We start from the raw sequence: 17,500 nt of genomic DNA on the forward strand, positions 1-17,500 counted from the left end.
ACACACACACAAAAAAAAAAAAACAGTTGTAGATACTTTATAGTGAAAAGTTGCACTTTGAGGTAAGTACAGTACATACTTGGCCCAATAAAGGATAACTAGAATAATGGTGGAAATATTTGAGCGACTTATCCAAAGTCATGAATAATGTCAGTGAAAAATGGTTAGTCTTGAGATAAGAGAAAGTTATGGCCTTGAGATAAAAGCGAGAGTCATTACCGGCAGATTTTGGGTTTGCAGGGTAATGGGAATTGGTGAACATGAATGAAGTTACTGAGAAAGGATCGTGGTGCTTTGCCGCGATGCTCATGTCCATTTTAGCTTATGTCTTGAGGAAAAAACTCAACCAAAGTGGGCAGTAAGATTTTTTTTTCTATTCAAGCATTAGAGATACAGGCAAAGAAAAAGAATCCGCTTATAGTTAAAAAAAAAAAAAATTGGTAGAATGATCAACCTGTTCCTGCTGACTCTATCTATATCAGTATGGGTAAAACTAGTGTTGAAAACCTTAGAAAGAAAAAATGGTACTTCATTTTCTAATGTTTCAACACAGTTAATCGTCTCTAAATAAGGCTTATAAAAGTTAGAGCAAAAAAGTACTAGTATTTTATCTTGTGCTCTGCTTCACCACTAACTTCTTCCATTTCCCTCATAATCCATCGACATCTAGAATATGTAGGTAAGTTAGTTCCAATTTAGGAGAAGAGGGAGAAGAGATACCGCTCTCATTCCCGTCCTCTGCCATTGAGGAGCCCCCTTTGGAACTCATAAACTGAATGAAATGACCGGTACTGCCTAAAAGCCCCTGACTCATCTATCTCGCTATGGTAACGAATGGATGGGGGGCGTGGGATGTCTGTTTAAGCAAGGGACACAGCAGGAGTAAGCCAGCTGACCCAAAAAGAAGATGACAGGTGCCCCCGTGATGGTCTCCGTCGGGGCAGCGGCAGTGGGTCCCGTTGGTGCCATGGTGGCCGGGGTAGTGGCGGCTGTCGTGCCCGCCTCACCATTCTTGCCTTCACTCACTAATGGCGACCCGCTGCGATCTGGTGGAGGAGGTACAAGATAATGATTGTACGTAGTAGCAGTAGTACAGTCGATGATGATAATAATGATTATAATAATAATAATAATAATAATAATAATAATAATAATAATAATAATAATAACAATAAAAATAATAATAACAACAACAACAGCAACAACAACAACAACAACAACAAAAGTACCGTTGTTACAAATTCCAAGAATCAGACTTTCACTTTCTAACCAAACGTTCCCGAAGAGAGAGAGAGAGAGAGAGAGAGAGAGAGAGAGAGAGAGAGAGAGAGAGAGAGAGAGAGAGAGAGAGAGAGAGAGAGAGACGCAACACAGCATGATCTTGCGTTATATATTTTTGGCCCCTTTAATAAAAATGGCAGCAATCTAGCTTATGAAAACATTTAAATATTTCCGCAGTGCGCAGTGGCCCGTCGCCCCTCCACCCACCCCACCCCTCAACCAATCCTTCCACTACTCCTAGGCGCTGCTTCACAGCCGGGTCGCAGTGGTCTGACTTACGACTCTTCTTTACGGTCCTCGTCAGCGCGGGAGGAGGCAGGGGACGTGAACCTTATTGAGTAATGGGACTTGGTAATGAGACTCGGGGATAAATCTGAAACTGAAAACGGGAAAAAAAATGCAGTTCACACAGTTCCTCCTCCCCTCCCTGGCGCTTACGGGAGTGTGGCAGGAGGCACGCGAGGCCAGCAGGTGCAGGAGCGTGCATGGTGTCTTCCGTGAGCACCTGGAAAGCTGCAACAAGCGGGACAGCCTAGCATACGTGGGGTCAGCTGGCGCGGTGAACTGCGTGTAACAGCGTCCCTCCATCGCGTGCTGTTCATAGTCGCCTGACTGGAATTGGTGCAGTAGGAGTTATTCCCCCTTGTCGCCGCCTCCTCCTCCTCCTCCTCCTCCTCCTCCTCCTCCTCCTCCTCCTCCTCCTCCCTCTCCTCCTGCTGTGCCTCCCTCTCCTCCTCCCATCACTCTACTCACCTTCACACGTCATACACAGTTGTTGTTTATCATCCGTGATCAGTTTTGCTTTTCGTTTCACGCTGCAATTTCTTCCCGGTAAATTACTGCAAACTAGCATCAGTGGAATGAAATGATTCTTGACCCACATCCTGCATCCCTCGCCCGTGTCATCTTTCACCGAGACCTGCACGTGACCCCAACTAGTGACCTCGCGTGACTCCAACCGGACAGGATGTAAATGGAGAGAGGGCGGAAAAATATTACCGAACGACTACTGCATAACAAACAATCAAACTGGACGACATACGAAAAAAAAAAAAAATCTCTCCCATTCTTCTCATATCAAGGGAGCAAACCAACGGAATGGGACAAAGAGAGGCAGAAGATGTAACGGGAAAAAAGAGAGAAACACAGAGAGGGAAGCAAAAGTAATCACATCAAGGTAGTGTCACAAAAAACTTCTCCCTGTTGATTTAGACCACCATAAAAGTGTTGAGAAGAATGTGACAAGGTAAGACAAGGGTTGGACAAAGTTCAGGAGCACGCTGTCCTGTGTGTGTGTGTGTGTTTCACTGTTTGATCTGCTGCAGTCTCTGACGAGACAGCCAGACGTTATCCTACGGAACGATATCAGAACTCATTATTTCCGATCTTCGGATAGGCCTGAGACCAGACACACACCACACACCGGGACAACAAGGTCACAACTCCTCGATTTACATCCCGTACCTATTCACTGCTAGGTGAACAGGGGCTACACGTGAAAGGAGACACACCCAAATATCTCCACCCAGCCGGGGAATCGAACCCCGGTCCTCTGGCTTGTGAAGCCAGCGCTCTAACCACTGAGCTACCGGGCCGTGTGTGTGTGTGTGTGTGTGTGTGTGTGTGTGTGTGTGTGTGTGAAGACTTTCAGGGGTGGAAATGTTATTAGTCCATTGGCTGCTCTAAAGGAAGAAAATAAATGAGATGTGGCTTGTTGGAGAGAGAGAGAGAGACGTGGGTGAGTCATGGAGGGGAACTGAAACAACCTGAATTATATGTCTTATTGGATGTCAATTCACTTTATCAAATGGAATTAAAAGGAGACGTAAGAGGGATAGAAAAGTGAGAAGGAATAAACGTAGGAAGAGTAAAGAAAAGAGAATTGAGGAAGGAGAAACTGAAAAAAATAAGAACATAAAATCAACATAACAAAGAAATTCTAGAGTATAGACACAAACAGCATGTCTGACCGAAGGCATGACGAAGAATGAAGAGCATGGAGAAGGAAGACGAGGAAGCATTAGAGAAAATAAAGACAAAAGAATTATGGAAGGAGAAACTGAAAGAAAGCTTATGATACTGAGTCACTAAAAAAAATAGAAGCACAGAAACAACAACAATTTAAGAAATTTGACATGATAGACGCAAACAACACGCCGCTCTCTATGTCTCTTTCTGTGTGTCTGTTTGCCATCCTGCTTGTGGCCGCGGAACTCCCTCCTGCCGCGGTGACTTCCTGCACGCCACCCCACGCCACACCAGGCATGCCGCGCCGTCATAACCCGGGCCGCCCACAAGCATCCTAAACATTGCCTCTCAGAATGTCACGGCGGCGCGGGGGAGGACTGCAGTACGGCACGAAGCCTTTCCATCTCACCCGAGCATGACCAGAGTGGCGAGTCTGCTTGCTTGACTACTGAACTTCGCCAATAACTTACTTTACAGACATACGTAAAGTTACCCACAAGTCACATTACGCAACATTAGCGTGCAGAGGTGTCAGGACTGCTTCGGTGGCTCCTGATCAGGCTTAGCAGTACAGCCTGGTACAGTACAGTTGCAGTATAGCGTGATATCACACAACATCTTATAAACAAAATATTTCGAGGGTAACGCAGAACTGCGAAGGGGGATGTGAAGCGTTCCAGGAAGGCAAGGGTGTCAACATAATACTTTGCTGAGGCAATATTAAGTTTGAGCTTCCTTTGCCCCCTTAATTTTGTGATATTGCAGGGACATGAGAGAGAGAGAGAGAGAGAGAGAGAGAGAGAGAGAGAGAGAGAGAGAGAGAGAGAGAGAGAGAGAGAGACTGGGGGTGGTGGAGGAAGTACGGCGGACGAGCGGACGGGGATGAACGAACGAATATACAAACAGGTATGGATATAGACAGACAAACAGACAGACAGAAACACAGACAGATTGACAGACAGAAAGACAGATAGACTGACAGACGGAGTGAAAGACAAACGGACAGACAGATAGATAGGCAGACAAATGAAATAAACAAAGAGGGAAAGAAAAAAACAAATAACAAAACAATATAAAAACAAACAAAAAGAAAGAGACAAGAAAAAAGAAACGCACACAGAAAAGACGGATTGTTTACCGTGACCAAGGCTGACCTGACCTTTGACTTCTGTTCAGATTGCAGCGGGAGGAGGAGGAGGAGGAGGAGGAGGAGGAGGAGGAGGAGGCGGTGAGGGTGACACAGACAAGCCCCGCCTTCAATATTGTGTGCACCAATCGGTGGCATGGTCGGCGAGACCCGGTACGAGGCGGGGGTGTTTTGTGTTTTGTGTTGTTTCTGCGTAAGTGAGGCGTGCGTGTGTCTTGGGTCACCGTAGTGAGTCATGGAGCCAGGTGGTGGCGGAGGTGGTGGTGGTGGTAGTGGATGAGGGTTCGCCGCACACGTCGCCTTCATGCAAGCTCCGCGAGGACGATTCACTAGTGTTTCCCGGTGTGGGCGATCATTAAGCCGCTGCCACGCTATCCCTTAATGCGTCACCATCCGCAGGGCGGCGTCGCATGAGCGCTGTCTGGCCGCTACATGGTCATCTTTCCCTCAAAGCCCTACGAATTGTAACACTTAGAGGTACGCAACTCAACCAGAACTGCACGAAACGGAAACATGAATTCTTCCCATGAAATTTTTTTTTTTATTATTATCATTTCAACACTTTTTCTGTATTGCATAATATGAAACATTTATTTTAATTTTTGCATCATGGGCGCCAGTTTCACTGGCGGCTGGATATATTTCATAAAGGAGAAAATGTTTCCTATTATCTTGCGTTCATTGTTATGGCAAGACCAAGACCACCACATTTGATCTTATGGAAGGAGAGAATGGGTCAGCGAGTGGCTGTCATTGAGGAAGCGTTGCGTTAATAAGTTTACACAGGATTCCTCAGAGGTACCTCTGGGAGGCCTCGCCGGCTCCTTGTTTGCCCAGCGGCACGCAACCCTCATCTGTTACCCATCCCCCAACCTCCAAACCCTCTCACTCCCCTCAGTACTCCATCCCTGCACCCTCACGCCGCCCTGTCCCTCAATGCTCCTCCCCCGCAACACTGCTGGTGATTTCCACCTACACGTGGGCCTCGTCTCCGTCCCCTTTCTCCCTCTGCCTTCCCTCACTATGCACGGCAGCGATTACGTGGAATACATCTGCTGATGTGTACGCTCGTACTTGTGTGTGTGTGTGTGTGTGTGTGTGTGTGTGTGTGTGTGTGTGTGTGTGTGTGTGTGTGTGTGTGTGTGTGTGTGTGTGTGTGTGTGTGTGTATGTGTTTCAGTCAGTGTGCATGTGGGGGGAGCGGATGGGAGAGGCGGTCGAACATTCAGCTTTTAAACTCAGAAGCACAGCATAATGCACTATAGCACTATAATGGTTTTCGAAATGCACCAAATGGTGACTGAGTGATTGGCGCAACTTAAAGCTATCAGCACTATCATCATCACACACGACAAAGAAACAAACACCTGCGAGCATTAGAATAGTAAGACATCTTTTCTTTTTTTTATTTCTAGCAGGCAAGAAAATAAAACGAAATCACAAACAAACATAGATAACTCTCTAATCTATCACGATAACTGTGGATCAGCCGCACAACACTCTGCTATCTACGTACAACTTGGACTGCTTGGTTCCAGTCACTGTGGCGGCCGTGCAATGCTTTACTGTGTGTGTGTGTGTGTGTGTGTGTGTGTGTGTGTACTAGCTACTGTGACACGTGACGACACATACACAATGCACTATAACACTGTACATTATGGTCTGGTGGCGGGGAAAGACAGCGTTAGTGTGAGAATTGATGTATGTGGAGAGACGCTGTTTGAGGATGGAGAAATAAAAGGAGGAAGAGGAATAGCAGGAGTAGGAGGAGGAGGAGGAGGAGGAGGAGGAGGAGGAGAGGAGGAGGAGGAAGAGGAAGAGGAGGATGTTTGTAATGCTTGTAGTTAATGTAAAGAGGTGTGTGGTTTTAAGGATAGTGTTGGGTAAGAATAAAGCAAGAGCCAACTAGACTATAGATGCATTTCGCTTTTCACATTGACGTGCTGAGAAGCCAACTAAGAACACGAGAAAGGAAGAATAGGAGGAAAGGAACTAGGGAAGGAAAGAAAGAAGGATGGAAGATGGGAAAGAAGGAAGGACGGAAAGAAGGAAAAGAACAAGGGAAGGGATAAAAGAAGAAAAAAAGGAAAAAAGATGTGTTAAAGAAATAAGAATATGTAAAAACAAGAAGTAAAATAATCAATAAAGCCACAAGGACAAAACATGAGACGTTAAAGAGAAAAGAAGGAAGGAAGAAGATGAGACAGGAAAACGAAAAATGTTTGATAATGTGTGAGAATAAATTGCTACATGGTGAGAGAGAGAGAGAGAGAGAGAGAGAGAGAGAGAGAGAGAGAGAGAGAGAGAGAGAGAGAGAGAGAGAGAGAGAGAGAGAGAGAGAGAGAGAGAGTATTAGGCATCACCTTCGTACAGGTCGTGAAGACTGAGGGACTCTGGGCGCTGGCCTGCAAGAGGAGAGGCAATACTCATTAACACCTGGTCTTCCTTCGCTTCCCTGCTAACCTCACCACCAAACGATGGCAACAACACTCACCTGTCTCGCTCACCTTTTCGCCCGTTCACCTGCACCGCCCAGCCACTCACCACCCTCGCCTGCCTCCCATAACTCACCTGATTGATGTGAAGTGATTCGTGACGCACATACACACACACACACACACACACACACACACACACACACACACACACACGGCTTGCTAAACTTTCGCTCCTCGTGTGTTACTTTGCCCCTCCTGACGATTCAATGTAACACTTGTTTAGTTTAGTTGGTCAGTCAGTCAGTGAGTCAGTAAGTCAGTCAGTCCGGCAACGCTAGTCAAAAAAGGAAGAATTTTAACGATACACACAAACAGGAAATGAAGATAGAGGCAAGAACAGTGATAATAATAATGACGATGATGATGATGAAAATGAAGATGATAACGCTCAAAACGAATATGGAAAGGACAAAATGAGGGAAAAAATAGGCATATTGAAGAAATATCGAGGAACTACTGAAGGAATAGATACACACACACACACACACACACACACACACACACACACACACACACACACACTACTAAAATGGGCGTGGATGTGTGGCCACAGTAGAGTGAAGGCATGAAGGCTCTCAGTTTGTGTCTGGTAAGAGTGAGAAAAAGAGAGGTTCATGTTACATCGAAAACGGACACTGCAGAACACCTTATTATTTTTTCTTCTTTTTGTTGCACTATAACTGAATCCCTCCGATACCATTCTCTCTCTCTCTCTCTCTCTCTCTCTCTCTGACTACAACCACTATCACCACCACCACTTTTAACATCCCGACTCATGAGTAAACACAAACACAAACACAAACTTCACGGAGACATGAACATCAAAAGAAGAGAGCGAAGTCACCCAACTCACAACACCAGTCACCTTTCAACCTTCCTACTTCTTCCCTCCTTTCCTTCCTCCCTATTTGCTTCTCCACCTTGCCCATAATTAATCATACCTAGCCTATAAAGATGTGTAGTACACACACACACACACACACACACACACACACACACACACACACACACACACACACACACACACCTGAATGTAAACTAAAACCATCACTTTCATCTACAGTTCCACCTATATCGTAATCATCTTACTGCGTTTGGCCTTCTCGTGGTGGCCAGTACGTACGTGAGACTATCAAACTGTAGCACGTCATGTGTTAAAAGGTTCTCGCGTAGGTACAGACGCCAACATTTAACTTGTTGCCACTCCTGGCCACATGATTTCTCAGTAGCAACACCTGCTTACCCAAGATGGGGAGAGAAAGATAGCAGGCAGGCAGACCAGCCGGGTACTTCAAAGACAGCTGTAGCCAATGAAAACTGCCATGAAAGAAAGATGACAGATATCACTTTTGTTTTAAACATAGGTAAGAAAAAGTATTTCATTAAGGAGCCGGCATACATACATACATTCAGATGTGAGTAAACGTATTTGTTGGTGTATCATATATATATATATATATATATATATATATATATATATATATATATATATATATATATATATATATACATATGTAAAGACATTATTCTATTTATGTTGATTCTGGCAAATTAATGTTAATATTTTTGCCAGTCGCGTCCCGCACAAAGCGGTAGCCGTGGTCCACCTGGCCATTATTTTGTGTTTGAGCTGCCTGGCAGGTGTCAGCGTCGCCGGTGAGAGACAGTGAGAGTGGTGAAAACAAAGATACTGATAATAGTAACGAAGAGAATATTGTGGTTGTAGCCTCTCAATAATCAGAGGTTACCTATTTATATACACCGTTGACGACAAAGCGGAAGGCGGTGTGTGGGTGGCCGCGAGGCGGCTGCTCATGACACGGACAGCCGCCGCCAAAAGTCTTTGGCTAACGTAAGTAATATATTAGTGTAACTCATCATTTCACGGTGCTGCCATGTCATAACCTAACGCTGGTAACCTCCAGGACAAAATGTCAGTGAACTAACGCCTGCAGAAACTTGAAAACCTCAATAATCCAAGAATTCATTACGTTAACAAATCAATCTGCCTCTCTCTGTCAGCTATTATTTGTCTCATCTCTCTGTCATTACCGGCCAGACAGGCGACAAAGTGGAGCTATAGGCCTAATCTTTCATGTCCATTGTTGAAATATATCCGCATTTGCCTGATTTGTGTGTTATGGAGGCCCAGTGAGGAGAGTAGCCCTGGACGTTATGCTGTGACGTCATCACCGACTCTCGCCCAAATGCTCTGCCCCGGTCCCCAGATCCAGAACGTCGGCTTCCACTATTATCATATATTTGTCTCAATTCATTTATTTCGAGTCACAAGTACTTTTCAGGGTTTCTAATGACAGCTCGCGGTACTGTACGTGTCATCCATGCTTGAGGTGAGTGATGTACGGTGATTTAGAGGATGTTTATGACTTAAATGAGAGCGAAAATACGTAAAAAATTCTATCCCAGCTTTGAGTGTTTTTATTTTTATTTTAGTAGGTTACAGCGAAGTATTTGTGTTTTAAAAAAAAATTGTTTATAATGGAAAAAAAGTGTGTAGGGCTCCTGATAAATTAAATATGTTATATATTTTCTTATTATTCCTCATCCCAGCAATATCTTTTTTTATTTTAAGAATTAGTTTTGATTAATAACAAGTCAGAATTTTCATAACACTTGTGTACAGCTGCCTTTTTGGGAACCCTCATTTTCAAAATGGTTTACATAACGTAAATGTGACGTCATCAAGAAGGGAGCCTCCAGATGGACTCGACCGACAACCCACTCCCAGGCCCAAGCGTGTGTGTGTGTGTGTGTGTGTGTGTGTGTGTGTGTGTGTGTGTGTGTGTGAGACAGATCATGGACCACGAGGGGAAGGTCAAGCTGGTGAAACCTAAAGGCTTAGTTTTTGAGGTGGATGAAGCAATCAAAGGAACACTGAAGCCTTCACTTGGTGTGGAGCTACCAAGTGTTACTACTGAGAAATTACACGGCCAGGATTAGCAAGAAGTTAAGTGCTGGCGTCTGTATGTTTCCGTATGGCTAGTGAGTTGTAGGTTTCGTTAGCGGGCCATCATTACGTGTCAATAACGAGGGGTGCATCAGTGGGTCGTGGTGTCAGTAGGCTAAGGCTTTCAACTAGACCCGTGGCGTATATGACTGACTGGGAGAGGCGTAAGCTGAGACGGGAGGGAGGGAAGGAGGTATTTGTGGTGAGGTTAAGTATGTAGAAGACTTGAGAGTGTAAGTTAGAATAGGGGGGAGGTGTAGCACATTGAAAGAGAAGATAGAAGGTGATAACACTGCGTGGTGGAGGAGGAGTGTAGGTCAGAGGGGAAGGGAAGGGAACGGAGGAGTGTATGTCAAGGGCACTGTAAGGAGGAAAGAGGAATGAAATGAGGGAGGCGTAGATGAGTATGGTGTGGGAATGTAGTGGGGGGAGTGAGAGAGGGGGAGTAGCAGAGTGCGTAGTATCAGAAGGATGTCCCGACACTGTGGTATTGTCCTGAATTCCCTCCACTTACGACTGTCCAGCACGCAAGGCCTCCACCTCCTCTCCTCCTTCTCCTCTTCCTCCTTCTCCTCCTCCTCCTACGCCCCTCCTCACCCGTCATCCCTCTTCACCTCTCAGCCTGTCCCATCCCTAACCCTCCCCAACACCCCTCTATATCTTTCCTGTCAGGGCGTTCTTGACCACACCTCTCCAACTCGCGTCCTTCGCTCCATATCCTGTCCCCCTCGCCTTCCGCCTCCCTCTCTTCCCACTCAGTCGCAGTCCACTCACTCAGTCACTGGCTCCCTGCTGCGGCTCAAGCGTGCACCAGTGCTTCTAAGAATTAATAAATAGATCCGGCGTGTCCCTGTTCCTTTCCTCCTTTCCTCTCTCTCTCTCTCTCTCTCTCTCTCTCTCTCTCTCTCTCTCTCTCTCTCGTAACTCGACGTAAATGGAAGGTATACGAGCTGCGATCAGAATATGCTGAGGTAGAAAGCTCGGCCCCTTTGACGTCCATGTGCGAGTAAACAGAGGCTTCCCCACAAAAAAAAAAAAAAAAAAAACAGATTATACGTGCACTGGGACTTTTTAACACGAATTTTTATTTCTGCCGTTCCTGAACACTTTGGTTACTTAGTACGAATTCTGAAGCTTAATACTTTCACCACTAAATCCATTCTTTTTCCATAGTGACCTGCGAATGTTAAGGTTTTGTGATAGAGTCTGTAAAATTATTCTGTAGCTGCAAAAAATGAGGAACAATGGACATGGTATAAATTTTTTCCCGCAGTGCCCTGAATGTGAACAAAGGACGACCATAGCAGTAAGAGGATCAATAAACTGGTCTGATGGAAGCTTACGTGGATTGCAATTTCTAAAGGCATCACTGGAAGCAAGGGGAGTGAGGGAGTACTGCAAACATTTCAGAGCTTGTTGTTTGAGGTTTTGTATTTCTGTTTTTTTTTCAGTAATATCTCGTGTTACTCAATTACAGCAACGAGATACGTATAATTGTCGTAGAATACGTGTGCTGTATGATTTCGGAGCTTGTCGTTTGATTATTTCTTCAGTATATTCGTCTGTAGATGATTATTTAAAACAGTTAGATTACTACTGTTATCAGACTTAACCCCTTCAGCATATCATTAAGCATTTTCCTGTTCATTCTGGTCTTTATTTGGTGATATTAAAAGCTTTAGAAACTTATGTGGAGATTAAAATACTGAAGACTGTGGCAATTAATCTTGTGACCACCATACACCCTTCCTAATGTAAGTAAAATCATCTAATCACACATACAACTCATGGTAAAAATGCGTCCCAGTGTTGAAGTAAAAATATTAATACCTAGCCTAAAAATCTTGATATGCGTATGTTATTTGATAAGCGATACAACTTTCACAAGATATGTTCCTCCTCCGGGTTTTGCACTGGTGTACACTAAGGCAGGCTGCTTGAATCAGTGCCTGCCTCTACCATCCATCACCCGCCTGCCCTTCCTTTCTTCCCTTCCTCTCCATCTCTCCTCCTCATCCTCCTCCTGCTTCACAACCCCCTTCTCCCTCTCTCCCCTTTTCCCCTTCTCTCTTGCACGACCTTAATGAGAAAAATCGATGCAAAACATTTCCCGGCACTCACAATTATTGCTCCACGACCCTAGGAAAGGAAGGAAGGAAGGAAGAAAAAAAGGAAGGAAGGAAGGAAGGAAGGAAGCAAGCAAGAGGGGCATAAACTTTAGGGAGGAAATAAAGAGTCTGAGAAGAAAAATGGATTTAAGTCAGTGCTCTCATAACGCCCTTTTTTCTGCACACGGACGGTGATTTTGTGGGAGGAGAGAAAGGTGAGGAAGGTGAATTTTGACATGCAATTCTGGTGTGTGTGTAATTCACCTCGGTCGTCTGCTGGTCACCCAGCCAGTCTTCCCCATTACGAAGTAAGCTCAGAGCTCATAGACCGATCTTCGGGTAGGACTGAGACCACAACACACTCCACACACCGGGAAAGCGAGGCCACAACCCCTCGAATTACATCCCGTACCTATTTACTGCTAGGTAAACAGGGGCCACACATTAAGAGGCTTGCCCATTTGCCTCACCGCCTCCGAGACTCGAACCCGGACCCTCTCGAGTGTGAGTCGAGCATGCTAACCACTACACTACGCGGTGTGTGTGTGTGTGTGTGTGTGTGTGTGTGTGTGCGACTCGTACTGATGATCTTTCGCATCTGTGTGAGGTTTGATATTTGTTGTTTACTTTCACTCATTACTTTCACTCAAACAATATCTATCTATCTATCTATCTGTATATCTGTCTATCAATCCATCTACCTACGAATATATTTAGCTACCTACCTGCTAAACTACCTATCTATTTATCTATTTGTCTGTTTTTCTATTCGTATGTCTATCTACCTACCCATCCAACTCTACCCAGCTATCTACTTATTGAGGAGGTGATGGGAGTAGCAAGCTGAGGGTCGGTATAGGGAAGGAGAGGCACGTGTTGGGCACTGTAGAGCGATCCATACCACATTGCAAGGCGGTATAGACTGCCTTGAATAATGGAAGAATACGATACAGCGGTGGTTTCTCCTTTCTCTTTCATCTAGGCTCAGTTTTACTTTCTCTTTGTCTCTGTCTCTGTCTCTCTCTCTCTCTCTCTCTCTCTCTCTCTCTCTCTCTCTCTCTCTGGCTATTTGACTGTCTGTTGGTCTGTCTTTCTGATATATCAGTTTACCTTTCTAGTCAGTCTGTTCTTCTATTTTGTCAAACCATATTACTGTGTCTGTCTGTCTGTCTGTTTCTGTCTGGTGTGTCTGTATCTTTGTCTATCTGTCTCTCTGTCTTTCTTTCTACATAAACTACTCTCTCTCTCTCTCTCTCTCTCTCTCTCTCTCTCTCTCTCTCTCTCTCTCTCTGTAAGCGGTAGGTAGGATCGTTACCTTCGCTCATTACCAGCAGCCTCGGGACAGGAAATTAGCCCGATGTGTTTTTAAGTGGTCAATATTGAGAGGTCACCCTACCCACTCCCTGTAGCCTTAACCCCCTTACCTACCTATCCTGTCCGTCTACCTTGCCATCCCCTTACCAACACTACCTTTATTCTTTATACTTCTTTCTTCCTCCTCGTCATCCATTGTCTCTCCTTCCGTTACTCTGCACTAGATTTGTTTGCCTTCTAAGGTCCGTATTCTGAAACGCTTTGCTGTCTCACCATCACTGCTTTTCAAAGGCTCTAGTTAAAGATACTCGTATTTTTAGCCTTTAAATACTGCAATGTATTTTTACCTTGAGATTTGTTTACGATTAGGCCATTTTATTGATTTTATTAAGAGTCTATGGAGGTCAGAAGATTAATGGCCACAATCTTTGCCATTTTAATCCAGCACATAAGTTTCTAGGGCTGTATAAAACTACGAAATAGTAAGCAGAATTGTGGAAACGCGTCATGGTACTCAAGGAGTTAAGGGTATTTTTATAGTTCTGGTGATGGGTTGGAAAGATTTCTAGTTTACTGAAAGGAGAAACTAACTGTCTTGAAAACTCGTCTAGTCGTCTCTGTGACCTTGGATAATTGTCGGGGTGAGAGAGCAAGATTAGTCGTTTGTAAATACGGGCTTCAAGTTATCTTCCTTATCTGTACCCTTGCCTAGTTCCTTCTTCTTTTCTTTATTATGCCTTGTCTTCTGTCTCTCTTCCCCTATTAGTTCCTCTCTATTGGACCCCTTTCCTCTTTCTTCCATTCTCTTGGCTTCTATTCGTCTTCTTATTCCCTTTTTTTCTATTTTCTACCGTTTTCTTGATTTCTTCTTCATATTTTTTTATTCTTTTTTTCGTTTTAAGTCCCTTCCAGTGATTTCCTTTTTTTCCTCCACCTTCCCTTCCTCCCCTTCTTCTTTCTCGCCTTTTCGTATCCTATTCACTGATTTCCTTTCCCTTTTTTTCCTCTTCCTGAACCTTCTCTCTTATTTTCTTCCTCTCGTGTTCTATTTTCCGTCTGACTCTTCTTATTCATTCTACCCCATTCGTTTTATCTCTCTCTCTCTCTCTCTCTCTCTCTCTCTCTCTCTTTACTTGACTCCTATTTCTTTTCTCTTCAATCTTCCTTCACACCATTTCCTGTTTTTCTGCATCTTCTTTTCCTTCTTCCGTCTCCCTTTTTACTACCTCCTATCCCCTCCCTTCATGACGCCACCCTCTTCTTCTCTTCTTTCTCTTCTACTGCCTAAGGTGATGGCAGAGCGGTGAAAAGCTTCCCTCTTAGAGAATACAATAAATTTCAGTGTACACCTCACACACACACACACACACACACACACACTCATTGTTCCCTCATATTCCTCCCTTTATGGCGTGATATGAGGCAAAATAGTGCTTAGCAGAGGCGTTAGGGCCCAGACATATTCTCCTCACTTTCTCCCCTCTCTTTCCTCCTCTCTTTCCTCCCCTCAGCCGTCACCTCTACTGCCACCTGCCTCTAATTGGCTTAGTGAACCAGGTGAGTCAGAAGCAGGTGAGTCAGTCAGAACAGGTCGCTACATGTGACTCAATTCTTATCGTTATTCTTATTCTTTTCACTTCGAGGAATGTGAGTCAGAGGTGTGTGTGTGTGTGTGTGTGTGTGTGTGTGTGTGTGTGTGTGTGTGTGTGTGTGTGTGTGTGTTCTTTCCTTAGAGAATCGGATTGTGCTTCTACTGTACCTCGTTCTCGTTCTCTTTGTGTGTGTGTGTGTGTGTGTGTGTGTGTGTGTGTGTGTGTGTGTGTGTGTGTGTGTGTGTGTGTGTGTGTGTGTGTGTGTGTGTGTTCTTTCCCTTAGAGAATCGGATTGTGCTTCTACTGTATCTCGTTCTCTTTAGTGTGTGTGTGTGTGTGTGTGTGTGTGTGTGTGTGTGTGTGTGTGTGTGTGTGTCATCTCTCTCTCTCTCTCTCTCTCTCTCTCTCTCTTCGTACAAAACCCTCACATCATCTACCTGACCCCCTTTCCTTCCACTCCTTCTCTTCCTTCCTTCCTTCCTTCCTTCCTTCCGTGTGTCCCTTCCTTTCCTTCCCTCCTGTAGATTTTTTTTTCTTCCCCTCCTGATGGACCCCATTCCGTGTCTTTCACAGCTCCCCTTCAGTCTCCCTCGCCTTCCCCTCTTGCCTTCCCTACCTTTCCCTTTCATGTTTTCCCCTTTTCTCTTCCTCCTCCTCCTCCTCCTCCTCCTCCCCCACAAGTTGCTCTCTCACAGGGTTTAATTTCTTCTACCTCCTCCTCCTCCTCCTCCTCTTCCTCCTCCTCCTCCACCACAAGTTCACCCTCCGTCATTTGCTCTTTCTACCTACTCTTCTCGTCCCCTCACCAAAGCTGCAGGTCTTCGATGCTAGATATTCCCTACACTACCTTAAGCTCTTCTAACGTCAGCCAGGGAGCCACAATAGCACCGAGGAGAGGTTAAGATACGCATGGAAGGGATCAGGGAGGGTCTGGTTACGTTGGATTATTGATGAAGAAGTCGTGAATCCTCTTAGCAGCTCTTTGTAGGGATCTGGCAAAGACCTGGATTCTCTCTCTCTCTCTCTCTCTCTCTCTCTCTCTCTCAACACGTGGTTCTTCTTTAGGTTCGGTCCCTCACTGCTCACTGCTCGATATCCTGAACTCAGTGAATCTTTATATTGCTGATAGAAGGAGATTCAACCGCTCGTTAGATCAGGTTTGCTCCAATAAAAGGGAGTTGACCCAAACTTATGTGTACTGTACATACATATATACATATATACATGCATACCTGTAGTCTAAAATATTACACGTACGTTTTATATTCAATACAGCCAATACGTACACAAATACTTACAGGAACACAAATGCTAAGATAGATGTATACACGGCTTTTTGCTGTTATATTCCTCTTGAATAGAAGATATTGGGTAAGCAGGCTAACTGCGCTCGCAAACACACACATAAACACACACATACACAGCCACACACACACACACACACACACACACACACACACACACACACACACACACCACCGCGTAGTGTAGTGGTTAGCACGCTCGACTCACAATCGAGAGGGCCGGGTTCAAATCCCGGCGCGGCGAGGCAAATGGGCAAGCCTCTTAATGTGTGGCCCCTGTTCACCTAGCAGAAAATAGGTACGGGATGTAACTCGATGGGTTGTGGCCTCGCTTTCCCGGTGTGTGCTGTGTGTTGATGTGGTCTCAGTCCTACCCGAAGATCGGTCTATGAGTTCTGAGCTCGCTCCGTAATGGGGAAGACTGGCTGGGTGACCAGCAGGCGACCGAGGAGGTGAATTACACACACACACACACACACACACACACACACAAGATATAGAATAACTAGGTAAACTGTAACACACACACACACACACACACACACACACACACACACACACACACACACACACACACACACACACAAGATATAGAATAACTAGGTAAACTGTAACACACACACACACAGACACACACACATACACACACAAGATGTAGAATAACTAGGTAAACACACACACACACACACACACACACACACACACACACACACACACACACACACACACGAGATGTAGAATAACTAGCTAAACTGTAACAGCACCCCCCCTCCACACACACACGTGCACTTCTCACCGGGACACGCAGCACTACAAATATCGATCTTTCCTTTCTCTTTGATATGGGTGGCTGGGAATAACGGCTACCTGAACCTAACACCTGTCACCGCGTTAATCAAGCAGGCATTTATTCCCTCACGTGTGTATTAGTTCCTTCATTCATGCTGGTAACGATAGCCATTAACTCTTTTACTACACAATTAAGTTACCGTATGTTGCCCTTCGAGAAGAAAAAAGACACTGGAAACTGGAGAAATTTCTATTGAGGAAACCTGAAAACATCATCTACAGTCACTTTTTAACATACAGCCACCTGGTAAGTCTCCCTTCAGTCCCTCCCTCTTTCCTTTCCTCCTTCCTTCTTTTCTTCCCGAGTTCCAATATTCCCTGCACTGTGACATATTCAATGAGTCTCATCTAGTTTTCACCTCCACCTTTAGGGATCTCTCTTCAAAGGTATAATTTTTTTTCTATAAGGAGATAAGGGAAGGATGGAGAGAGAGAGAGAGAGAGAGAGAGAGAGAGAGAGAGAGAGAGAGAG

At 44.9% G+C, this 17,500-nt stretch overlaps 1 protein-coding gene across 5 annotated transcripts in view; it reads right to left on the minus strand.

Annotated features, from left to right (window-relative positions):
- LOC123518055 (adenylate kinase isoenzyme 5-like) overlaps nucleotides 1-17,500 on the minus strand; it is a 59,529-nt gene that overhangs the window by 14,849 nt on the left and 27,180 nt on the right. For 4 of the 5 annotated variants that reach the window (XM_045278614.1, XM_045278617.1, XM_045278616.1 and 1 more), the window contains exons 2-3: nucleotides 6,759-6,800; nucleotides 897-1,046 (exon numbers count right to left, since the gene is read on the minus strand). In XM_045278614.1, coding sequence (XP_045134549.1) covers nucleotides 897-1,046; nucleotides 6,759-6,800 — 192 coding nt within the window. The remainder of the gene's footprint in view (nucleotides 1-896; nucleotides 1,047-6,758; nucleotides 6,801-17,500) is intronic. The other variant, XM_045278615.1, reaches the window with a different exon arrangement.

The sequence above is a fragment of the Portunus trituberculatus genome, chromosome 43, assembly GCF_017591435.1.
Source record: "Portunus trituberculatus isolate SZX2019 chromosome 43, ASM1759143v1, whole genome shotgun sequence".
Lineage (NCBI taxonomy): Eukaryota > Metazoa > Arthropoda > Malacostraca > Decapoda > Portunidae > Portunus > Portunus trituberculatus.